At 43.2% G+C, this 21,175-nt stretch overlaps 1 protein-coding gene across 1 annotated transcript; it reads left to right on the forward strand.

The window, feature by feature from the left end:
* Nucleotides 1-302: 302 nt before the first annotated feature.
* LOC135547288 (insulin-like growth factor-binding protein 5) lies at nt 303-19,948 on the forward strand. The gene is made up of 4 exons (XM_064976132.1): nt 303-990; nt 15,268-15,491; nt 15,673-15,792; nt 15,971-19,948. Exons 1-4 carry the CDS (start codon nt 657-659, stop codon nt 16,106-16,108), a joined length of 816 nt encoding a protein of 271 aa, XP_064832204.1. The 5' UTR covers nt 303-656; the 3' UTR covers nt 16,109-19,948.
* Nucleotides 19,949-21,175: the final 1,227 nt, after the last annotated feature.

Raw genomic sequence — 21,175 nt, forward strand, 5'->3', positions numbered from 1 at the left:
AGAAAGAAGTGTGTGCTCGATTAGCAAAAGCACGTATTCAGTAACCGTGGATTCTAATTATGCTTCCAGATGAAGTGTTTAAAAATATATGTTTTGATTAAGGTTGCATTTGTTTCTTGTGTTGCTCCTCGCACTTGGCATCACTTCAGCCTTCAGCGTGAAAGACTGATCCTATTGCTGTAAAAAAAGGTTGGCCACTTGCCAAGACCTGGAACAAGTGCGCCTCCCTTCCCTGCTGTTAGGCGTATTCATAGTTAGGGGTTTGGCTGATTTTAAAAAGGCAAGCCTGGCCTGAAGTTGATCAGTCTGCTCAAGAAACTTCTCTGGAGGGGAAAGTATTGGAATCGGTTTCAAAGAGGGAAAGGTCCAGGTTTTGTACAAAGAATTGAATTGCACCGAGAGAGGACAGTTCTGTCAATTAAGATAAACATTGCATCCCGAAGTGTAGTCTTTTCATGATATTTGACTTGTTCTGTGAATACTTTTTATTTGTAAATTCAAACAGTCTTTTTTTCAGTTTATTTAAACTGGAGTGCTGAAAACACCATACATTTGGATGCGGACAATTTTTTTGCTTTATAAATCGGAACATTTAACCCACGGGCATTGTCGGTCAATTCGTTCCACATTTGAGGTTTAACAATCGCGAGACGAATATGTTTCTCAGTTTTTGTCTACTGGTGACATTTGTCCTGGGGCTATCTGGGTGCTTGGGCTCATATGTGCCCTGCGAGCCGTGCGACCAGAAGGCACTCTCTATGTGCCCCCCAGTCCCCGTCGGTTGTCAACTCGTGAAGGAGCCGGGCTGCGGTTGCTGCCTAACCTGCGCCTTATCGGAAGGTCAGGCGTGTGGCGTTTACACCGGAACATGCACCCATGGCTTGCGCTGCTTGCCGCGAAATGGAGAAGAGAAGCCGCTTCACGCGCTTCTACATGGCAGGGGAGTGTGCACAAACGAGAAAGGATACAAACCCCTCCATCCACCCATAGGTAAGACGGCGCAATGAATGCGTGTGCTTAGGGGATCCAAGGGAGCTGTGTAAAATACAACATCATGATTATTGTCGCAGAGTTTAAATTCAGTTCCGGCTATACCGGCCCCGGTAAACTGCATCATAGACGTTTGGGTTCGTTTTTAGCAGCACTTTTCATTTGGTGCTTCCATGACCCCGCGCTAAAAACCTCGCAAACGAGCTTGCATGATGTTTCAGTTTTATAAAGTAATGCTATTGTAAGCAATTCCAGTAGCACACTGACGTTTTGGAATCCAAATTTGAAATAACTGCATAGCATGCATGAGTAGTTCCTATGAGCAAACGGTCCGATTTGTCAGAGATTGCGGCAGGCTTAATTGTGAATCTGGGTCGTTATTAAATTGCACACAGTCGGATTCATCACATGCCACAATAACAGCACATGCAAAGAATACATGTGCTATAGCATACAGATGTAGGATCTTACTTTGATCACCCTGTTGCAGGAGAACTGTCCTGCCTTGCAGGAAATGTAAAGCTTGTAGTGTTTTTGAGGTTTAAAACGGCTTCTGAAGTTTGTAATTTCGTCTTTGAAATTTCAGAATTGATTTTCCCTTACGAAAAACGTATCAGCCCCTACAAAAATGTCCATTCATTTGAATCCACATAATAATTCACATGTCCTGTTGCTGCAGGATTATTTACTTTGGGAAACCCTGAGTTAGAGAGCAGCACAGCCTTGACAGAGTTTGGGAATCCCTGCTCTAATTTGCAGTCGCTGTATGGAGTTTGTTATGAATACAGTATGGTAGACTGACTTAAAGCATTCCTCTGCATGCTTATCTACAGGGCTGTGTCCCTCCCTTGTCGCAATGCCTGCCTGGACATCCATTCTTGTGCTCTCTTTCTCATGTGAGAACATATTGTATGTGGTAATACTAATTGCTGCTGTTCTTTTTTTCCTCTGGAAATGAGTTATATCCCTTTTCACTGTGTCAGACGCTTGCATTTCTCACAAACACAATTGCCACCCATGAAGAAAATATATATTTTCCAACATATAATATCCGGTTCTTCTTATTGTAGCCTAATTGACTGAAGAGGGCTTTGCTCTTGAGGCTACAGATCTTTTGAAAGCTGAATTTAGGTTTAGTCCCTGTGGGCGGTGTTGGGAGTCGGATTACTGCTCAAATATTACATCTGATGATGTGTGTGTGTGTGTGTGTGTGTATTTTTTCTGCGCTCCTGTGTGTGTGTGTGTACGTAGTCTGTGCACACTTCTAATTCTTAAATGTGTGTGTGCACGGGCAAGAGAAGTTAGGTATTAAATGAACCAAATGTCAACATTTAGAAGTCAGAGATAGACACATGTTATGAGATGATTCAAGATTTAGGCTACATACGAGTTTTGGTGACAAGCTAAATTTGATGAATGCTATTGGTTTATTCTTCGGTTGGCCAGGTGGAAAGACTCAGGCTATTTGGGCTTTGGATACACCCTGCATGTAACTCCCTAGGAGGACATACATCAAACAACATTAGAATGGAATTCAGCCCATTCAAGAGGTCACCATTGTCTGTAGTAATGGCAGCAAGGCTATACATAACATCCAACGAATACTTGCAGCTCTAACTGAAATAAACCCTAGTACTTTTGTATAGCTATAAGTGTCACTCTGATCTAGGAGATTGAATTCCAACACGCACTCTGTGTCAAGCCTGTGGGTGTGTGTGTGTGTGTGTGCAGGCGTTTGTGCGTGCATTTGTGTGTGTGTGAACACTGACTTCTCCTTTGGCACTGGGTGGTAACCGGAGTGCGTCCGTTTTACTGCCCCTGGTTAGGCAGTGTGGGTGCTCAAGCACAGCACAGTGATTCAGCAGAATGCCTCCGGCTGCTCTTCTCTGAAGGGCTGTCTGTCAAGGGCTACGATTGGAATTAGACACAAGCCTTTGGTTTCCTGCTGGGTAGGGTTTCAACCTGCTCTGACCAGCTGAGCAAGGCAGACAGAAAGAGGGCAGGTCAAGTGTCCAAAGACAGATCCTCAGGGGACCCAATAGCTTCTATCTCTCGGCTGCATTCATGCAATTCTACAGCATCCTAAGCAAGAAAAGTGGACCCACTTTAAACAATCCACATATTACAAAGGCTATATATAGCACATGTAAGGTCTTCATAAGTTGTAGTTTGTTTAAAGTGGGACTGCCAGATCAGGATATGTTTCTTGAAGAGAGAGAATGACATTGAATCATCTACGTATTTCTCTCTAACAAATGTATTGACATGATATGGGTATAACATTGTAATATCAATGTTGCCAAACTACACACGACTCTGTTGTCTCTTTCTCATCTCTGCATAAGTCTGGTGTCACCCTCTTTTGTTGACTGTTGAGTTGTGTTCCAAGGAAATGGTGCTTAGCTCTGATGGCTGGGCATAGGAGGCTGGTTTGTGTTGCTGGCCTCTCAGTGCACTGTGCTAGCCCAGAAGAATAGGACCCTGGAACGCCTGCCAACAGATATGACTCCATGGCAGAAGGCCCCTTGCTCTCTGAGATTGTGAAAGAGCCTTATGTTTGAACAGATTGCTCTTTGCCAAGAAACAAGAAGATGATTAAAGAGAGCGTACAAATCTAGAAAGCTTGACTTGCACATGAACAAGCACGTTGTGCTTTATAAGCACAGCATCAACACAAATGCAGCTTCTGCCAAAGCCCAAAAGAACAGAAAATGTTGAGTTTGGGGTTTGTGTTTGTGCTCCAAGATTTATTTGTTGGCTTGGTGGTACATTTACATGTTTTAGTGCAATCACAAGCCAATGCGAAGAAGCCAGTTTTTGGTCACCTGTCCTTGTTAAGACAATTTACAATGACTATGGCACAAAACAAATGCTCGTACCCCAACTGTGGTGTTAGGGTTGGATCGGAATTCACACAACGGTTACCTAGAGGAAAATGGGGTCATGGTTTTAACATTTTTGTTAATGGGAGGTTTTAGCTTTTTTTCAATCTAGTCCAAGGGAGGGTCATGGATGAAATGTAATGGATGAAATGTAAATATTTCTCAGTGTTTTAGAAGTAGTTGTTTATTAGGCTATATATCGTTGTGTGTCCGAATTCCGGACCTCATCTCTGATTCTCCGCTGGGCGTGCAATATCAAGTGTGCCTATAGGATATTTAGTGTAGTCTCAATCAAATGATCCATAGCCTTTAGGCTATAAGCTACGAAGTGCATGCTCGGAGAAGCACATAGCAAAGTTATATGTCAAAGATAGCGGGACGGTGTAAATTAAACTAGGGTGCGTGACACACTGCAGTGGATAGTCCAACCCTGAGCCCCAGCCTGCTCTGCTCTGGCTGATCAAATACGTTTTTGTGTGCTACCTAACCAATGGTTGCGTTGTGTAGGTCTATGTGGCAGTTCAGGAGGAGAGTCAAAAGCTTCCTCAGATTATATATATATATTTTTTATTAGGCCTACTCTAAAAAATGCACTATCTTGTACACAGACTAGCCTATAGACTATGTTCGGTTCAGTTTGAGAAGGAGAGCACGAAGGTGAGGAGGACCGGAGTGCAACTTTGATAGCTTGCTACTACTATTTATTTATTTATTTATTTATTTCACCCTTATTTAACCAGGTAGGCAAGTTGAGAACAAGTTCTCATTTACAATTGCGACCTGGCCAGGATAAAGCAAAACAGTTCGACACATACAACGACACAGAGTTACACATGGAGTAAAACAAACATACAGTCAATAATACAGTAGAAACAAGTCTATATACGATGTGAGCAAATGAGGTGAGATAAGGGAGGTAAAGGCAAAAAAAAGGCCATGGTGGCAAAGTAAATACAATATAGCAAGTAAAACACTGGAATGGTAGATTTGCAATGGAAGAATGTGCAAAGTAGAAATAAAAATAATGGGGTGCAAAGGAGCAAAATAAATAAATTAATTAAATACAGTAGGGAAAGAGGTAGTTGTTTGGGCTAAATTATAGGTGGGCTATGTACAGGTGCAGTAATCTGTGAGCTGCTCTGACAGTTGGTGCTTAAAGCTAGTGAGGGAGATAAGTGTTTCCAGTTTCAGTGCTTTTTCTAGTCCGTTCCAGTCATTGGCAGCAGAGAACTGGAAGGAGAGGCGGCCAAAGAAATAATTGGTTTTGGGGGTGACTAGAGAGATACACCTGCTGGAGCGTGCGCTACAGGTGGGAGATGCTATGGTGACCAGCGAGCTGAGATAAGGGGGGACTTTACCTAGCAGGGTCTTGTAGATGACATGGAGCCAGTGGGTTTGGCGACGAGTATGAAGCGAGGGCCAGCCAACGAGAGCGTACAGGTCGCAATGGTGGGTAGTATATGGGGCTTTGGTGACAAAACGGATTGCACTGTGATAGACTGCATCCAATTTGTTGAGTGGGGTATTGGAGGCTATTTTGTAAATGACATCACCAAAGTCGAGGATTGGTAGGATGGTCAGTTTTACAAGGGTATATTTGGCAGCATGAGTGAAGGATGCTTTGTTGCGAAATAGGAAGCCAATTCTAGATTTAACTTTGGATTGGAGATATTTGATATGGGTCTGGAAGGAGAGTTTACAGTCTAACAACAACATGTTTGTTGCCATGATGTATTTATCAGAGTTATTGACCTCACAATAAGCCAGATTCTAGTAATACATATTGTGGTGCTGAAACTCGAAACATCAGCTGTGACACAATCAATCGGAAATGGACAGCTCATGGTGCTGAAAGTAGGCACATTAGAGTAGACATAATTCAGTTCAACGGTCTTCATTTTAATTAGACTACTAACAATAAGAGGGCTTTGTGTTGGAGCCCATGTCTTCCAATTGTAGAAAATGTTGCTATAGGCTGCTATATCCATAGATTTGTTGGTCAATTCCTCTGACCACCACGCACTCTTTAAATAGCCTACGTCCGTGTCAGTGAAGGACTGTCAAGTTAAAACCCAAAATTGAATTAAGGGGGTATGAGAGTGTATGCCATAGTTCTACCTTTAATGAAAGAAAATGGCAAAAAGCAAAGGCCTACCCCTTCGTGATCCTTTATGCTAGAAACAAGCTGTAAAATCTGTGGGAGAGAGGTGACTCATTGTTTTGTTGCTTTGACATTCAGAGGCTGAGCTACAACCTTTCGTGGCCGAGGAGACAATAAATATAGTTTGCTTGGGAAGTAATCTAATTCTGTCACTATCAATTGATTAAGCTATTCACTTTCTGTATAATAGAAGATGTTTAAACCCAGACAGCTTTTAAGGAAACACTTGTTATCTCGTTGGGTTAAGCCCCGGGAAGAAGAGTAGCCGGCAGTTGGTAGGCCTACTCTGTCTGGGGTGTAAAGGTAGGATACTCTGTCTGGGGTGTAAAGCTAGACCTACGCTGTCTGGGGTGTAAAGGTAGGATACTCTGTCTGGGGTGTAAAGCTAGGCCTACGCTGTCTGGGGTGTAAAGGTAGACCTACGCTGTCTGGGGTGTAAAGCTAGACCTACGCTGTCTGGGGTGTAAAGGTAGGATACTCTGTCTGGGGTGTAAAGCTAGGCCTACTCTGTCTGGGGTGTAAAGGTAGGCCTATTCTGTCTGGGGTGTAAAGCTAGGCCTACTCTGTCTGGGGTGTAAAGGTAGGCCTATTCTGTCTGGGGTGTAAAGCTAGGCCTACTCTGTCTGGGGTGTAAAGCTAGGCCTACTCTGTCTGGGGTGTAAAGCTAGGCCTACTCTGTCTGGGGTGTAAAGGTAGGCCTATTCTGTCTGGGGTGTAAAGCTAGGCCTACTCTGTCTGGGGTGTAAAGCTAGGCCTACTCTGTCTGGGGTGTAAAGGTAGGCCTATTCTGTCTGGGGTGTAAAGGTAGGCCTATTCTGTCTGGGATGTAAAGGTAGACCTACGCTGTCTGGGGTGTAAAGCTAGACCTACGCTGTCTGGGGTGTAAAGGTAGGATACTCTGTCTGGGGTGTAAAGCTAGGCCTACTCTGTCTGGGGTGTAAAGCTAGGCCTACGCTGTCTGGGGTGTAAAGGTAGACCTACGCTGTCTGGGGTGTAAAGCTAGACCTACGCTGTCTGGGGTGGAAAGGTAGGATACTCTGTCTGGGGTGTAAAGCTAGGCCTACGCTGTCTGGGGTGTAAAGGTTGGATACTCTGTCTGGGGTGTAAAGGTAGACCTACGCTGTCTGGGGTGTAAAGCTAGACCTACGCTGTCTGGGGTGGAAAGGTAGGATACTCTGTCTGGGGTGTAAAGCTAGACCTACGCTGTCTGGGGTGGAAAGGTAGGATACTCTGTCTGGGGTGTAAAGCTAGGCCTACGCTGTCTGGGGTGTAAAGGTAGACCTACGCTGTCTGGGGTGTAAAGGTAGACCTACTCTGTCTGGGGTGTAAAGGTTGGATACTCTGTCTGGGGTGTAAAGGTAGGCCTACGCTGTCTGGGGTGGAAAGGTAGACCTACGCTGTCTGGGGTGTAAAGGTAGGATACTCTGTCTGGGGTGTAAAGGTAGGCCTATTCTGTCTGGGATGTAAAGCTAGGCCTAACATTTGAAAGTACCATGCTCAGATTCCTAATAATGTCTAAGATGTATTTATTTGCAAACAGGGACAGTTTCGTTGCAAACAAGACACACTGATGGCATGGGAGTAATATGATCAGATGGGCCTATCTCTCTGTATATTCTTAGCCTGTCGTTTCTGTGATTTGTGTGGTAGTCTGCTAATATGTAAAATTATGTAGAATTGCATGACATTTTGATGAAATGCTATTTTTTCTCGGACCTGCAAATAAGATCATAGATTCATGCATTGCTTGGTTATAAAGGAGATCTTTCCACCCCTACTCTTGTCCAGGGTAAACGGTAGACATGTTCTCTGCTATTTTAATTATTATTTTGGGTATAGGGGAGGGTTACCTGATTGTTTTTGTTCAAGCGTTAAGGGAGGGTTTAGGTCAAATATATTTTGCTCAAGGGAGGGTAATCAATTTTCATTTCAGAGAAGTCCCATTTTCTCCATGTAACCTTTATTATAAATAAAATGTACTCCCTTAGCTTGACAACTTAATCCATGTGTCAAGTGATTTGTGGCTCTGTTGTTTAAAGGCTAGAACTAGGGGGACGATTCAATTTTCTTTATCCCTGGTCTTTTACAGATAAAGTACAGCCCCAGCCATGTAAAGAAAATATTTTACAGTAGCAGGGTCAACTTCATGTATTTCCACACCAATTCTCCTCGTCTGAACTGATCAGACAGACCAGCAGAATGCCAGTATGGTCTAGTTGACGTTGCACATCCCTACTGCCTTGTTTTATTCCCTAATCGAAAAAACATCCTTTCATTTTTTATTTTACATCAGACAAGCCAGTCTCCTTCAACAGAGTCCACTGACAATACACATGTGTGTTAGGCATCTTGGTTGGCCTATCTACTATAAATGGTCTACTTGAACACTTACTGTAGTGTAGACATTGCACACAAATGGCTCTATCCGTTGTGGACAGTTCAGTTGACTCAGAGATGGCCCTAACTGTTTCATTGTTACATTGCTAGGTCATAGGGAGAAGACCATTGCTGACAGGGATTTTACAACTCACTCACCATGAACCCGCTCCTCACAGAACTGGATGTTGTTGAATGCTAAATATAACCAACCTCATCAGATGTGAAACAGTTTATCAATGACATGCCGCCCTCGGCGTACAATATGTAGTCTTCTTTGGTGTAGGTTCTGGTTTTCCAGAATGCTGCGCCATCGCAAGTGTTAATCATGGGAAACCAATTGCTAATGTAAGGTCTTCAAAAGAGCACGGCCAACATGCTCTACGGTCAAGCTATGGCATTGTTCCCATGCACAGTATTGAAGCTAGAGAACCTACTTTTGGATTTGGCACGCTTGAATGAGTTCTTCCAATAAAGTTTTATAGCAATCAGTCTAGCATTTGTCACTTACACCTGGAAGGCTAGTGGGTAACAGCTGTGGAGAGAATCAGCTCGCGCAGTAGTCTCCTCTATCAGAAACATGTGACTCCGAAGGTAGTGACATCCACATGCTGGCTTTAAAACCTGCGTGATCTGACCTGAACTGCATAGGCCCTGTTAACACCAACGCTGCCTCCATTTACCACTCCAACTCCAGGGTCGTGCTCAGTAGAGAACACCAAAAGATATGCAACAAACAACGACAATTATTGTTTCGTACTTTTCTTTTCACTTTGTTTCAATACATTTTCTCCCTACTGGACACGATATCAGGACAGCATAAGGATGTTAAAGGCCTCAAAATCAACTAATCACTTCCCACAGAAAAACCTAACTTGTTGAAAGTCACTGTAATGAGCTCAACAAAGAAGCCTGCCTCAAGCAGAACGGGAACAATAGAGGTCCTTATCTTTTGTTTGCAACTTTGGTGCCAGTTTTAGCTCCAAAATGTGGATCTTGTCATTTTCATCTTCGTCTCTGGCCTCAGTGTCTGAAGTTGAGCTTTGGACAGTGGACAGAGAACGTTCATGGCAAGCCAAAATAGTGGCCTCTGCCCCCGGGGATTATGTCACACCCAGCAATTGTGTGGTGGTGAAGGTTGACCCAGAAAAAGGCAGCGTCTGTCCATGTGGCTCAGATGTGTAATGAGACCTCAGACCAAAATTAGGCTTGCACAGGAGAGCAGCTGCATGTAGCATCGCGATAGTGTGCTTTCAACTGCTGTCGAACATTTATTTTACCTCAAAGGAGAAATGTCTTTGGTGCAGCAGTTGCGAGAGGGGGAGTGGGGTCAGTATACCTATGCCCTACTTGGAAGGGACTCTCATCCCTACGGAACAAGTGTTTCTTTAATTTTCAATCCCTGAATTGTTCCTGCTGCTATTTGCTGCTATTTAAAACTCTTGGTTTTTTTTGCACTATACATATTTGTTGCACATTGTACCTTAGAAAAAGTTATTTCCTGTAAGTTGCTGATTGAGTTTGAATTCAGTGCCAGAGGAGACTGCAATTGTACGGCCCAGATACAAGGTTCAAAACAGGAACCAACAATACATACTGCACAACGAACATACTGAACAAAGCAGTAGCATGGTCTCCTTGTCCAACCAAAGCTGTCGTTTAGCAGTACAAAAGGGTGTGTTAATAATTAAATTTTTAATTTTAATTGTACCTTTTATTTTACTAGGCAAGTCAGTTAAGGACAATGATACCACCTGAATATGATTACACTTTTTATAATGAGGTCCAGTATTTTTATTTAAAGCAGAAAGAAAAGCACCCTGTCAAATTTCCCCTCTGAATCCTTTGTTTTGAAGATGTAATGAAGACATCTCCTATTAATGGTGGAATCAAAATCTGCTTTTACTGGTAGTAGCCATCTAAAAGTGTCAATAAAGTGTATGGAAATAATGTAATTAGTTGTACATGACTTTTATTTGACTATCCACCAGCACTTACAGTGCATTCGGAAAGTATTCAGACCCCTTGACTTTTTCCGCATTTTGTTACGTTACGGCCTTATTAAAAAATGGAATAAAATCAATCTTCACACAATACCTGATAATGACAAAGCAAAAACAGGTTTCTAGAAATATTTGCAAATTTAAAAAAATATATAAAATAAGTATTCAGACCCTTTACTCAGTACTTGGTTGAAGCAGCATTGGCAGCGATTACAGCATCAAGTCTTCTTGGATATGACGCTACAAGTTCGGCACACCTGTATTTGGGGAGTTTCTCCCATTCTTCTCTGCAGATCTTCTCAAGCTCTGTCATGTTGGATGGGGAGCGTCACTGCACAGCTATTTTCAGGCCTCTCCAGAGATGTTCGATCGGGTTCAAGTGCGGGCTCTGGCTGGGCCATTCCAGGACTTTCCGAGACTTGTCCTGAAGCCACTCCTGTGTTGTCTTGGCTGTGTGCTTAGGGTCGTTGTCCTGTTGGAAGGTAACTTTCACCCCAGTCTGAGTGCTCTGGGGCAGGTTTTCATCAAGGATCTCTCTGTACTTTGCTCCGTTCGTCTTTTCCTCGATCCTGAATAGTCTTCCAGTCCCTGCCGCTGAAAAACATATACACAGCATGATGCTGCCTCCACCATGCTTCACTGTAGGGATGGTGCCAGGTTTCCTCCAGACGTGATGCTTGGCATTCAGGCCAAAGAGTTCTATCTTGGTTTCATCAGACCAGAGAATCTTGTCTCTCATGGTCTAAGAGTCCTTTAGGTGCCTTTTGGTAAACTCCAAGCGGGCTGTCGTGTGCCTTTTACTGAGAAGAGGCTTGCGTCTGGCCACTCTACCATAATGTCCTGATTGGTGGAGTGCTGCAGAGATGGTTGTCCTTCTGGAAGGTTCTCACATCTCCACAGAGGAACTCTGTAGCTCTCTCAGAGTGACCTTTGGGTTCTTGGTCACCTCCCTGATCAAGGCTTTTCTCCCCCGATTGCTCAGTTTGGCCGGGTGGCCAGCTCTACGAAGAGTCTTGGTGGTTCCAAACTTCTTCCATTTAAGAATGATGGAGGCCACTGTGTTCTTGGGGACCTTCAATACTTGGTACTGTACCCCGACACAGTCCTGTCTCGGAGCTCTACGGACAATTCCTTCGACCGTATGACTTGGTTTTTGCTCTAACATGCACGGTGGGACCTTATATAGACAGATGTGTGCCTTTCCAAATCATGTCCAATCAATTGAATTTATCACAGGTGGACTCCAGTTAAGTTGTAGAAACATCTCAAGGATGATCAATGGAAACAGGATGCACCTGAGCTCAAAATCAAGTCTCACAGCAAAGGGTCTAAAAACCTGTTTTCACTTTGTCATTGTGGGGTATTGTGTGTAGATTGATGAGGATTAACATTTATTTGATCAATTTTAGGATAAGGCTGTAACGTAACAAAATGTGGAAAATGGGAAGGGGTCTGAATACTTTCTGAATGCGCTGTATAGTGGCACTATCTCCATATACATTTTAGTTGAGGTTGTTACAGGACTACTGCTAACAATTCAACATGTTATTCTTACACTGCATTGCCCTCCAGCTGTGTTGGAGGGCAATTCAGTGTTTGAGTTGTGCCCCAATGAGCAAGCATTTTGTAAGGCCAGTCGATGTGGAATTCAATGTGCTCCAATGACTGTACATTTTGTTTAGATCTCTACAGGCTCTTGGTCTGGATCATGTATTCCTACCTGTAATATAATTACTCAAGTGCAGTGTTCCATTTATTTTATTTGTATTTTATTTACCCTTTATTTTACCTTTACCAGCATCAGACCCATGGTTGGCCAGTATCATGGCTAAAAGTTGACAGAGGACTTCCTGCTCCGTTATCACTACGCTATCGCATACCCCCTGACCCCCGGATTAGCAGCGCCTTTACTCAACACCTAGGATCTTGTAAAGGTGTAATTTCAGAGGGTGTTCTGTGCTAGTTCATGGACTGTGAGCCAATGAGAATATGAGCAGCTCATTGTTCTGGTGCATTTTCCACCCCAAGTTGCAAGACTGTAAACTCAAAAGACCAGCCGAGAGAGAGAAAAAGAACTGAAAGAAGAGTGGCTTATCGTTCACGCTTAGGCTTCCTGGCTGAAAGAAACCTCCCACTGGGCACAGACGTCAATTCAATGTCAATTCAACATCTATTCCACGTTGTTTCAATGTAATTTCGTTGAAATGACGTGGAAACAATGTTGATTCAACCCGTGTGTGCCCAGTGGGTTAGGATATCCATGAAGCATAATTGCCCCGCACACATGTACATTTTTAAACAGAGGCATATCGGTTGCACCTCCTTTGCCTGTTCCGTTCCTCTTGTCTTAATGAAAACTTTAGTGAGAACAAGGGGGGAGATACCAATACCTTGTCAGCCTGGGCTTAATGGAGGGGGCTGCATGTGACCGTGCTGTCTTGGCTGGAGGCCAGCGTCCTGGCAGTGTTTCAGTACTTAAACACAGGCCTACTAAGCCTCCTTTACAAGCTGGGGACCCTAAGCATGGAAAAACTGAGTGTTTGCCGCTGCAGTGAAGAGCCCACTTCAGAAAGTACAAATTTGGTGGTTTAGAAACAGAGAGGGCGAGAGAGAAAAAGAGAGCCGGAGAGAGAGAGACTCCATTGTCTGCAAACAGGCTACACTCTGGGTATTGTTGGCTAAAGATGGGTACATTCTGTCTCCATGTCTTTGAATTGCAGGGACAGCTTGTGAATTGGAAGCACAACAGCACTTAATTTACTCTGGGCAAGGAGCATGATGTACTAAAATAAACACTACATTTTGTTATAATAATAATATACATTTAAACAGTTGATGGATGTTCATTTTCGCCATCAAATATTAAGCAAACTTCTGCCATCCCATATTTCAATAGAACATCCAATGTAACGTCCAATATTTCCTCACAAGCTTATACACACAAGTAACACCGAAACTCTCATCCCTCACTTGAGCTAATGAGCCTGTTCACAAATCCTACTGCTAATGTAATTGGAGTGCAATGATGTCAGTGTGCTGACATTTCTCAATCTAATATTTCTCCACCCAAATCATATTAGGCGGAATGTGAATACATGTCATGGATCATGAGACAGAGCAGTCTTTCTGGAAGATACTCAAATGTTTTGGATCTCACATGTAAAGTAGGTCATTGATGTAGTGTGTGTTGCACTTGTAAAATGGAAGGGGGATTCACAATCCCCGGGTTTGTTGTAACCCTGAAAATGGCTTGCAAAATCACAGAATCATTCATGAAGGCTTGAAACACACATGCAGCATTGTCATCAGTGGTACTTTGAATAGTGATCAAATGAAGGATTCTTCCCCCAGCATCCAGGCATCGAGCACGTAGGAAAGCTCATTTGACATACTTATTTATAGCGTTTTATAGCCCTGGCGGTCTGAGCAGGGAGAGTCGAGGACGTATCCAAACACAGAGACGCCTGCCAAGTCATGAGTTGTGAGATTACTTTCAAAGCGAGGATGGCAGTTCAGAAGCCAGGGTCCCAATTCCGGTAATCACCCTCCTCCCTTCATCCCCCAACTCACCTCCTCCCAGACACCCCTGCTGTGTCCCGACTCTTCAGACATCAATTCTTTGGAATATACCGCTCAATGGTCACATACCTCTCTTTTTCCCCCCAAGGTGGCCATGTACAAAGTCCAGACCACTAGCCTATACTTAATTAAGATAACCACATTTTAATGTTATGTTTCAACTCTTTTTTTATGGTCCCACTCTTCAGCTGTCTGTCGATATATTGCGGTTGTCTCTCCCCAACAATACTATGCACATTCAACCACTACTCCGGTTGGGCCAGCCCTCCTCATTGCCACCGCTGCAATGATCTGTGGGTTTCTTTAATAGATAAATATATCCCCGGTCATCTACTGGCACTGCGGCCGCCCACCAGTTGGGGCCTGGCAAAGTCCCATAACAGTGCCTTGTGTGCTTACGATAGACTAAGCAAAGACAGGAGAGGAGCACTCATCTCTTTGGCCTCAGAGAGCCTCATGCAGGCTAGGGCTCTTGGCTTATGGGGGCTGAGCCCAGAGGAGGGACTGGAGGAGAGGGGATAAGGGATCAGGACCCCAAATCGCTAGCCTGGTGGGAACTTTAAATGTACCTCTAGGACTGTAGTGCCCCCTGGGGAGTGGGATGGGGTAGGGTAGGGGGAGAGCACTGGTCTGTCTGCCTGGCTTCAGGCTATTTTACATTATTATGTTATGTTTCTTAATATGAAGTTATACTTTTGCATTCAGCCTACGATGTGTCCACCTCTGCCATAGGCTTCAGTTGCCATGGATTCTCAGTTACCATGACATCAACATCTGATCTGTGAGAGATGTGAATGGCTGCAAGAATTGCCAGAGAAGTATTTTATTGCCAAAATGGCTGATGATCAACCAAATAAGCCATTGTTTCACCCAAAATGCCACACACGTTGTTGTAGAGATGTCTTAGAGACAAGGTCAAGAATGTAGCCAGCGTGATACAGAAGTGACTGAGATAAGCTTTTGTCATTTTTGGTCAGCGTTCAGACATGTTTACTTTCTTTCCTTTGACCTCCATTAGTTGATGATGGCTGTTTGTATGGTGAGGAAGGGGTGAGGTACAGTAGTTTATCAGCTGTTGATCCTTGATCCTGACCCCTCCTTTGTAAACAATGCAAAAGCAACATTTCTGGGAACAAACTCTGGGAAAATCATCTGGGAGTACATATCTTCCTTTGTGCAGGAAAAGCTTTTAGGTGGGGGTAATGTGACAAGTATGCACTGTTTTAGTTCATGTTGATGACACACCCATTGATACAAATATTTTTTCCATGTGTAGATCATGAGTCTCGGGAACACGAGGACACCCTGACAACCGAAATAATGGAGGACCAACTGCACCCTGCTAAAGTGCCGCTCCTCCCCAAGCAGGACGTCATCAACAGCAAGAAGATCCAGGCCATGCGCAAGGACAAGGACCGCAAGCGTGCGCAGGCCAAACTGCGCTCCATTGGACCCATGGACTACTCCCCACTCCCCATTGACAAGCATGAGCCAGAGTTTGTAAGTGTAAGAGTGGAGAGTAGGAAAGATGGGGTCTAACGCTAATATTGTGCTAATGCTGATGCTTGCTAGTGTGCATCTTCAACTCTGGTCCTAGGAGAGAGAACTGACTGAGCAAGAATTTGTTCCACCCATGGCGCTAACACTGGGAAGTAATGTTAGTTGTATCGTTCCTCCACAGGGTCCTTGCAGGAGGAAGCTGGATGGGATCATCCAGGGAATGAAGGATACATCCCGTGTCATGGCCCTGTCCTTGTACCTCCCCAACTGTGACAGAAAGGGCTTCTTCAAACGCAAACAGGTGAGAACTATCCCTCCGTCATCATCCTTATTCATGGTTTAACATAGACCAGTTGTATACTGATGTGCCTCTTCAGATCCACATCGGCTCCAAAATAATATTTGTTCTTACAATGTCTTTCTCTGGCTCATTCTCTCTTTCCCTCCCTTGTGTTGCTGCACATTGATCGCTCCCACAGTGCAAACCTTCTCGCGGCAGGAAGCGGGGCATCTGCTGGTGCGTGGACAAGTACGGCGTGCAGCTGCCCGGTACAGACTACAGCGGGGGAGACATCCAATGCAAGGACCTAGAGAGCAGCAGCATCAACAACGAGTGAATAGGCTGCTCCAACCCCGTCCCGATCACCTGACCCAGGGCCCTGCCTCCTCCTTTCCCTCCTGCCTGTCTGCTCCGCCCTCCAGTCACTTTTTGAGATTTTCAAAACAAAAAAAAATATAAACATCAAATGAACGAAAGGACAGGCTTGAAAAAAGGACACCTGAAATCTCTTTTTTTTTTGTGTGACTGTGTGCTCATCTCTTAGTAGACGGAACCCAGGAGGTTTTAAGCCCTTGTTTGACCCTCGGGCCCCTCCCCCACTAAGAGCTGGGAACCACACTAATGATTCATGAAAATATATACTTGTGTTGATATATTTTTATAGAAGCTGGGGTGTAAGCACCAAACTTTGTATCATGTAAAGCTAACATAAAAGCGATGAAAAAACAAAAATAAGGCATGCTGATTATAAACAGGATTGTTTTGGTCTTTCACATCTATTGCAATTGAGGTGTCAGAGGAGATAGCTGGACCTTCTATTGGCAGAGGTATTTGTTTTTTTTGTTTGGTTGCTTTCCAAAAAAGAAAAAAGAAGCATGTGATAGGGTCTTTCTGAGACAGTTGACTCTATTTGGGTATTTGGTTCTGTCACAGCACTTATGAATAGGGGAACCTGCTTGGATATGTGTAACTTCACTAAGTTTGTGTGGGCGTGCATGTATGTGTGTGTGTGTGTGTGTGTGTGTGTGAGTGAGAGAGAGAGAGAGAGAGAGGGAGTGAGCCTTTAACACAAGAATGTCATTTTTCTTTCTCTTTTCGTCTTGTCACAACAACAACATAACAAGCATTATTGGTGGTGCTTGAAGTAGTCTTGAGGATGGATTTCTCCCACTAGCCTATGAAACCTATGTATCTGGGAAAATGGAGAGTGTTTGACATAATAAGCAGCTCATTACAGACGAACCTATGTAAGTGACTCTTTGACTCTGTAGCTAGCCTGATATGCCAACTGTGCCTATTGTTAACAGACACTGCCATGCAGGGTAACACAGAACTTAATGGAGAACACTGCCCCTACTGGTGAAGGGAATACTGCCTCAAAGTGCCCATTCTCTCATCTGATCAGAGCTGTGCTCAGCAAGACTCCATTGGTCCCAACTACCTGGACTTAAAGAATATTGAATGTGGCTGAACAATCATGCAGTCCCCCCCAATAACTAACAGCAGTAATGCATTTTATTGCTAAAGTCTGGACAAAAATTGGGAGAACGAGGGGGAAAGGCATGCTGTAGACTTGCATTCACCAGTGAGGCTAGATGTTTACTCTTTGTGTCTCAGTTGCTCGAGGGTGTAGTCTTGTATGGTTTTGTTTGTGCTGTTTTCTTTGCCTTCAGTGAAGTAACAACCGCCCACTTTTGAGCCATGTTCCTTAACCAAGTGGTCCCCTAACAATACTACGGTGTAACCTTGGTGTATTACTTTTACCTACAGATTAATGAATGTTCTTTTTTTTTTAAACAAACAACTACAATGTACTGGTGCTTGGAAAAGGACGTGTGTATTTTAGCCTGTAAACAATTTGAATAGTTCCATGACATCATCCTTATTTGAATATGAGACAGTCAAAAAAAAGCTATATCCCATCTATATCCTTCCCTCTTTGCTTGCATGCCGCACCCCAAAATTGTTCCCTCTTTCTCGACAACTTGTTTTTCAGCAACACAACATTACTTGCATCGGAAATGGTGAGCAGGTTTCCTTCCGCTGAAGGGAGGCATCGTTGAACACTACCTACAGGGTCAGTTGAAAGAGTAGTTCATGTCTGTCTGTGTGCAAGTCGCAGTGCCTTCCTACATGCAAATCCACATTTGAATAGTGATGCAAATGCAACGTGGTAGCTGTCTTAAGTTACAGTGACCCTGCTCATGCTGAGAGGCCCCAGAGTAGTTGTTCTCGGTGTAGTCCAGACAAAGGGTAACTCTATAGGATGTGACATAGCCCTTGTAATCGTGTCACAGTCACATTATGAATCTGTTGCTAATTCCTCTCTGTGGGCAAGGCGGACCAGAATACCCCTTCTGTCTCTTATTTTCAAACACACTGATGAGCTAGAACATTGCTTTCAAAGTTGACTGCCAATGTATTCGATTGCCAGAAAATATAAGCCAAGTGATATTACAATTCCGAGTTAGCACTAGCAAACTGCTGCTGCTTTTCTCTCCCAGGAGTCAGAGAAGAGATGTACAAGGCATTACTAGCCATCAGATCCTATTCCACAGCGTAAGTGGTCATAGTTACTCTAGCCATGGAGTGGGAGGCAGGGGGAAAGGCCATCAGCAGACAACAAATGAAAGAGCTTTTACTCCAGCCTCAGTTGAGTCTGTGAACCAACCATTACGTAATATTATCCGTTTGGACATACAGATGTGATGGATAGGATACTCGTGATTTTTATGGCTCATAATGGCAACGAGATGCTGTAACACTAACAATGGGGTCAATACGTTCAGGCCTATAGCTTTATACCCTCATTTACTATGAGACAGAATTAGTGGGGAAAAAGTCACTATACCCTGCTACCCTTCACATCCAAAATGCCTTCTTATATGGAGGTGAACTATTCAGCCCCTGTGGCAAATCTCAAATCACTAGGTCCTCCTATACCCAATGCAGCTTGGCACCCTTCCCCACCTCCACCCCAGTCCACTTTGAAAGAAAGCAGCTTGCACTTACTGTATAGAAGTTAAAACAACTACAATATTAATACCGACAGACAATGTCCTGTAATAGTGTTGCTTGTGTATAAAAACAAACAAGCTAAACATTTACTGTGATTCAGAATCAGGCCTCTGCAAGGCCTTCTGGGTAATCGTTGACAGGGGCTTATGTGGCCCATGCCTGGGACCTCCATCACCAACGTCCAATAAGGAAAAGAAGATCATAACACGCAGTAGCACACATTAGCAACCACACAACTGTCCCGCTTTGATCTAACTGTTCTCATGGACTCTAGAACACAGAGAGTGAGAGAGAAAGAATGACAGAGTGAGAGAGCGAAAGCAAGAGACAGAGCACTATGGACAGGGGTCATGTTCAGGGCCTAGCCACACACCACTTCATCACGGAGGGGTCACCAATCGCATGACAGTAGATACAGTTAGGAACAGACACAAGGAGACCTGGGAATCTGAGGAACAGGAATGCAGCTAGCGACTGATGTTTAGATGTTGACTCCCTCTCCAGCTTCAATGTTCACCTTCCATTTTAAGAGCAGTCCATCAAAAGCCTATTGAACTTGGCCATCCATAATGATGCAGTCTAACTGGGCATTTTCAAAATTAAGATTTGCCAAGGCTATCTTGGTTCAAAGAAAATGTGGATAAGGGCATTTAATAATTTGAGGTCTAATCAACAAATTAACACAATTCAACCAAGCTGCGAATTGTGCAAATTCTCAATACATTTTCTTTGTGGTATGGCGTTAGATTGAGGTGTTGGAGAGGTTGAGTTTTAAGGTGTCTTCAGATTCCTAGTCTTCAACCTGGTTATAGACTCATACAGTTCATACTACAATAGTAACTACAGCTCTTTTTTTTTCTGAATGCATAACGTTTTTATGGATGAAACGAGACAAAATCAATTGGTTATCTTAATAACATGTGGTGTTAACTGGCTTGTGAAAAAAGACCCATTGGTGCCCGGAGGATTGTTACAAGAAATGGTCAGCATTTGGAACTCTTCATGAAACAAATATCAAAAAAGACAAAAAATCTCAAATTATTAAAGTGAATATCACTGTGTAATATTTATTCAACATGTAATTTATGTACTCTTTTAACCTTTGTCTTTTTTGTTATGATAAAGCATTTATTTAAATAAAGTTATGTATTCATTTAAAGACTTAGTAGTGATGTGTTTTCGTGATGTGCAGTGTGGCCTCAAGACCTCAAAACCTACTTCTAAAAATGGTTTATCTCAAAACTATTTTCATGCTATTCCAAGGCACTAACATATAGTCATATACCAAAAATACAGTACAGCCATACAAGAGGGATATATAGGGAGTATACTGTATGTGGGTTAGTGGAGGTTTGAAAAACCTGACCACAACAACTTAGGTTCTCAGAGTAATCCTAGCTATTCAAATGAGCCCATACAAATAGTTCACTCCTTGTGCCGACGCCCCCAGATTAAGCCGGCTAGAACCAATGAAAATACTTCCATGTTGTTACCAGGAGCAATGTGAATGGGGCCTAAGGGTGTGGTGATCAGATATGACATGATGAGGACATGCTGTATCTACAGACACTGGCCGTGATATCAGCTGCACGATTGTGGTCTTGCTTTTGTATACTGCAATGGGGATATCACTTTTGACTGAGGACTGATCACACTTGCCCTGGTCATGGAAATGACTCAAAGCACAATACCCCATCCCATAACATACATATACCCAATGTTGATGAATATAATTTAAAGGGGAAATCCACAGTTGAAACAATAAGAAAAAGTTATCCCCACCAATGTTTTGATAAAAACCTGAGGGATGGAGAAATGTATAGACACAGCTACAGTACGGATGCAAGGACTGACCATCCACGACATGAAATAGCTTTGAACCATGTTTTGAGGCTTTACAGTATATGTTTACAAATATGTTGTTGACAAACATTGGAATAAAACATTTTATTTTTCAAGAATCAATGGTTATGTATCATTAAGTCCAACAAAGGATGTAGCATCTGAAGATTTCTGCTTTAAGGCCTAGAAATAATACAGTGTGTAAAGACTAAATGACTGGTTACCCATAATATAAACGGTACAAGTTAATACTGGCTGACTGAATAAATCTATCCAGTCAATGCAAATTTAATCAGATGCCATAAACTTAACTGTATACAAACTATTAAACTATCAAACTATTGCATGCTATTCACACGCTATTCTTTCGAGGTGGAGATCAAATAAATTAAGGTGAGTCTACAATTGCGGCGTATTCTGACCTTGATTACATTTTTTAATAATTCCTCAAATTTTACGAGTGAGGAAACCCTTGAATACTGTTTAGCGCAGGGTTTCTAGTACTCAGTCTGATTCAGTTGATTCAAATCACCAAAACTCAGTC

Source organism: Oncorhynchus masou, chromosome 10, assembly GCF_036934945.1.
Source record: "Oncorhynchus masou masou isolate Uvic2021 chromosome 10, UVic_Omas_1.1, whole genome shotgun sequence".
Taxonomy (NCBI): Eukaryota; Metazoa; Chordata; class Actinopteri; order Salmoniformes; family Salmonidae; genus Oncorhynchus; species Oncorhynchus masou.

Excerpts from the sequence above, each read along its gene's own strand:
- LOC135547288 (XM_064976132.1), top strand. The coding sequence starts at position 657 with ATGTTTCTCAGTTTTTGTCTACTGGTGACATTTGTCCTGGGGCTATCT. Across the intron at positions 991-15,267 it reads ACCCCTCCATCCACCCATAG|ATCATGAGTCTCGGGAACAC; the intron begins GTAAGACGGCGC and ends TTCCATGTGTAG. Across the intron at positions 15,793-15,970 it reads GCTTCTTCAAACGCAAACAG|TGCAAACCTTCTCGCGGCAG; the intron begins GTGAGAACTATC and ends TCGCTCCCACAG.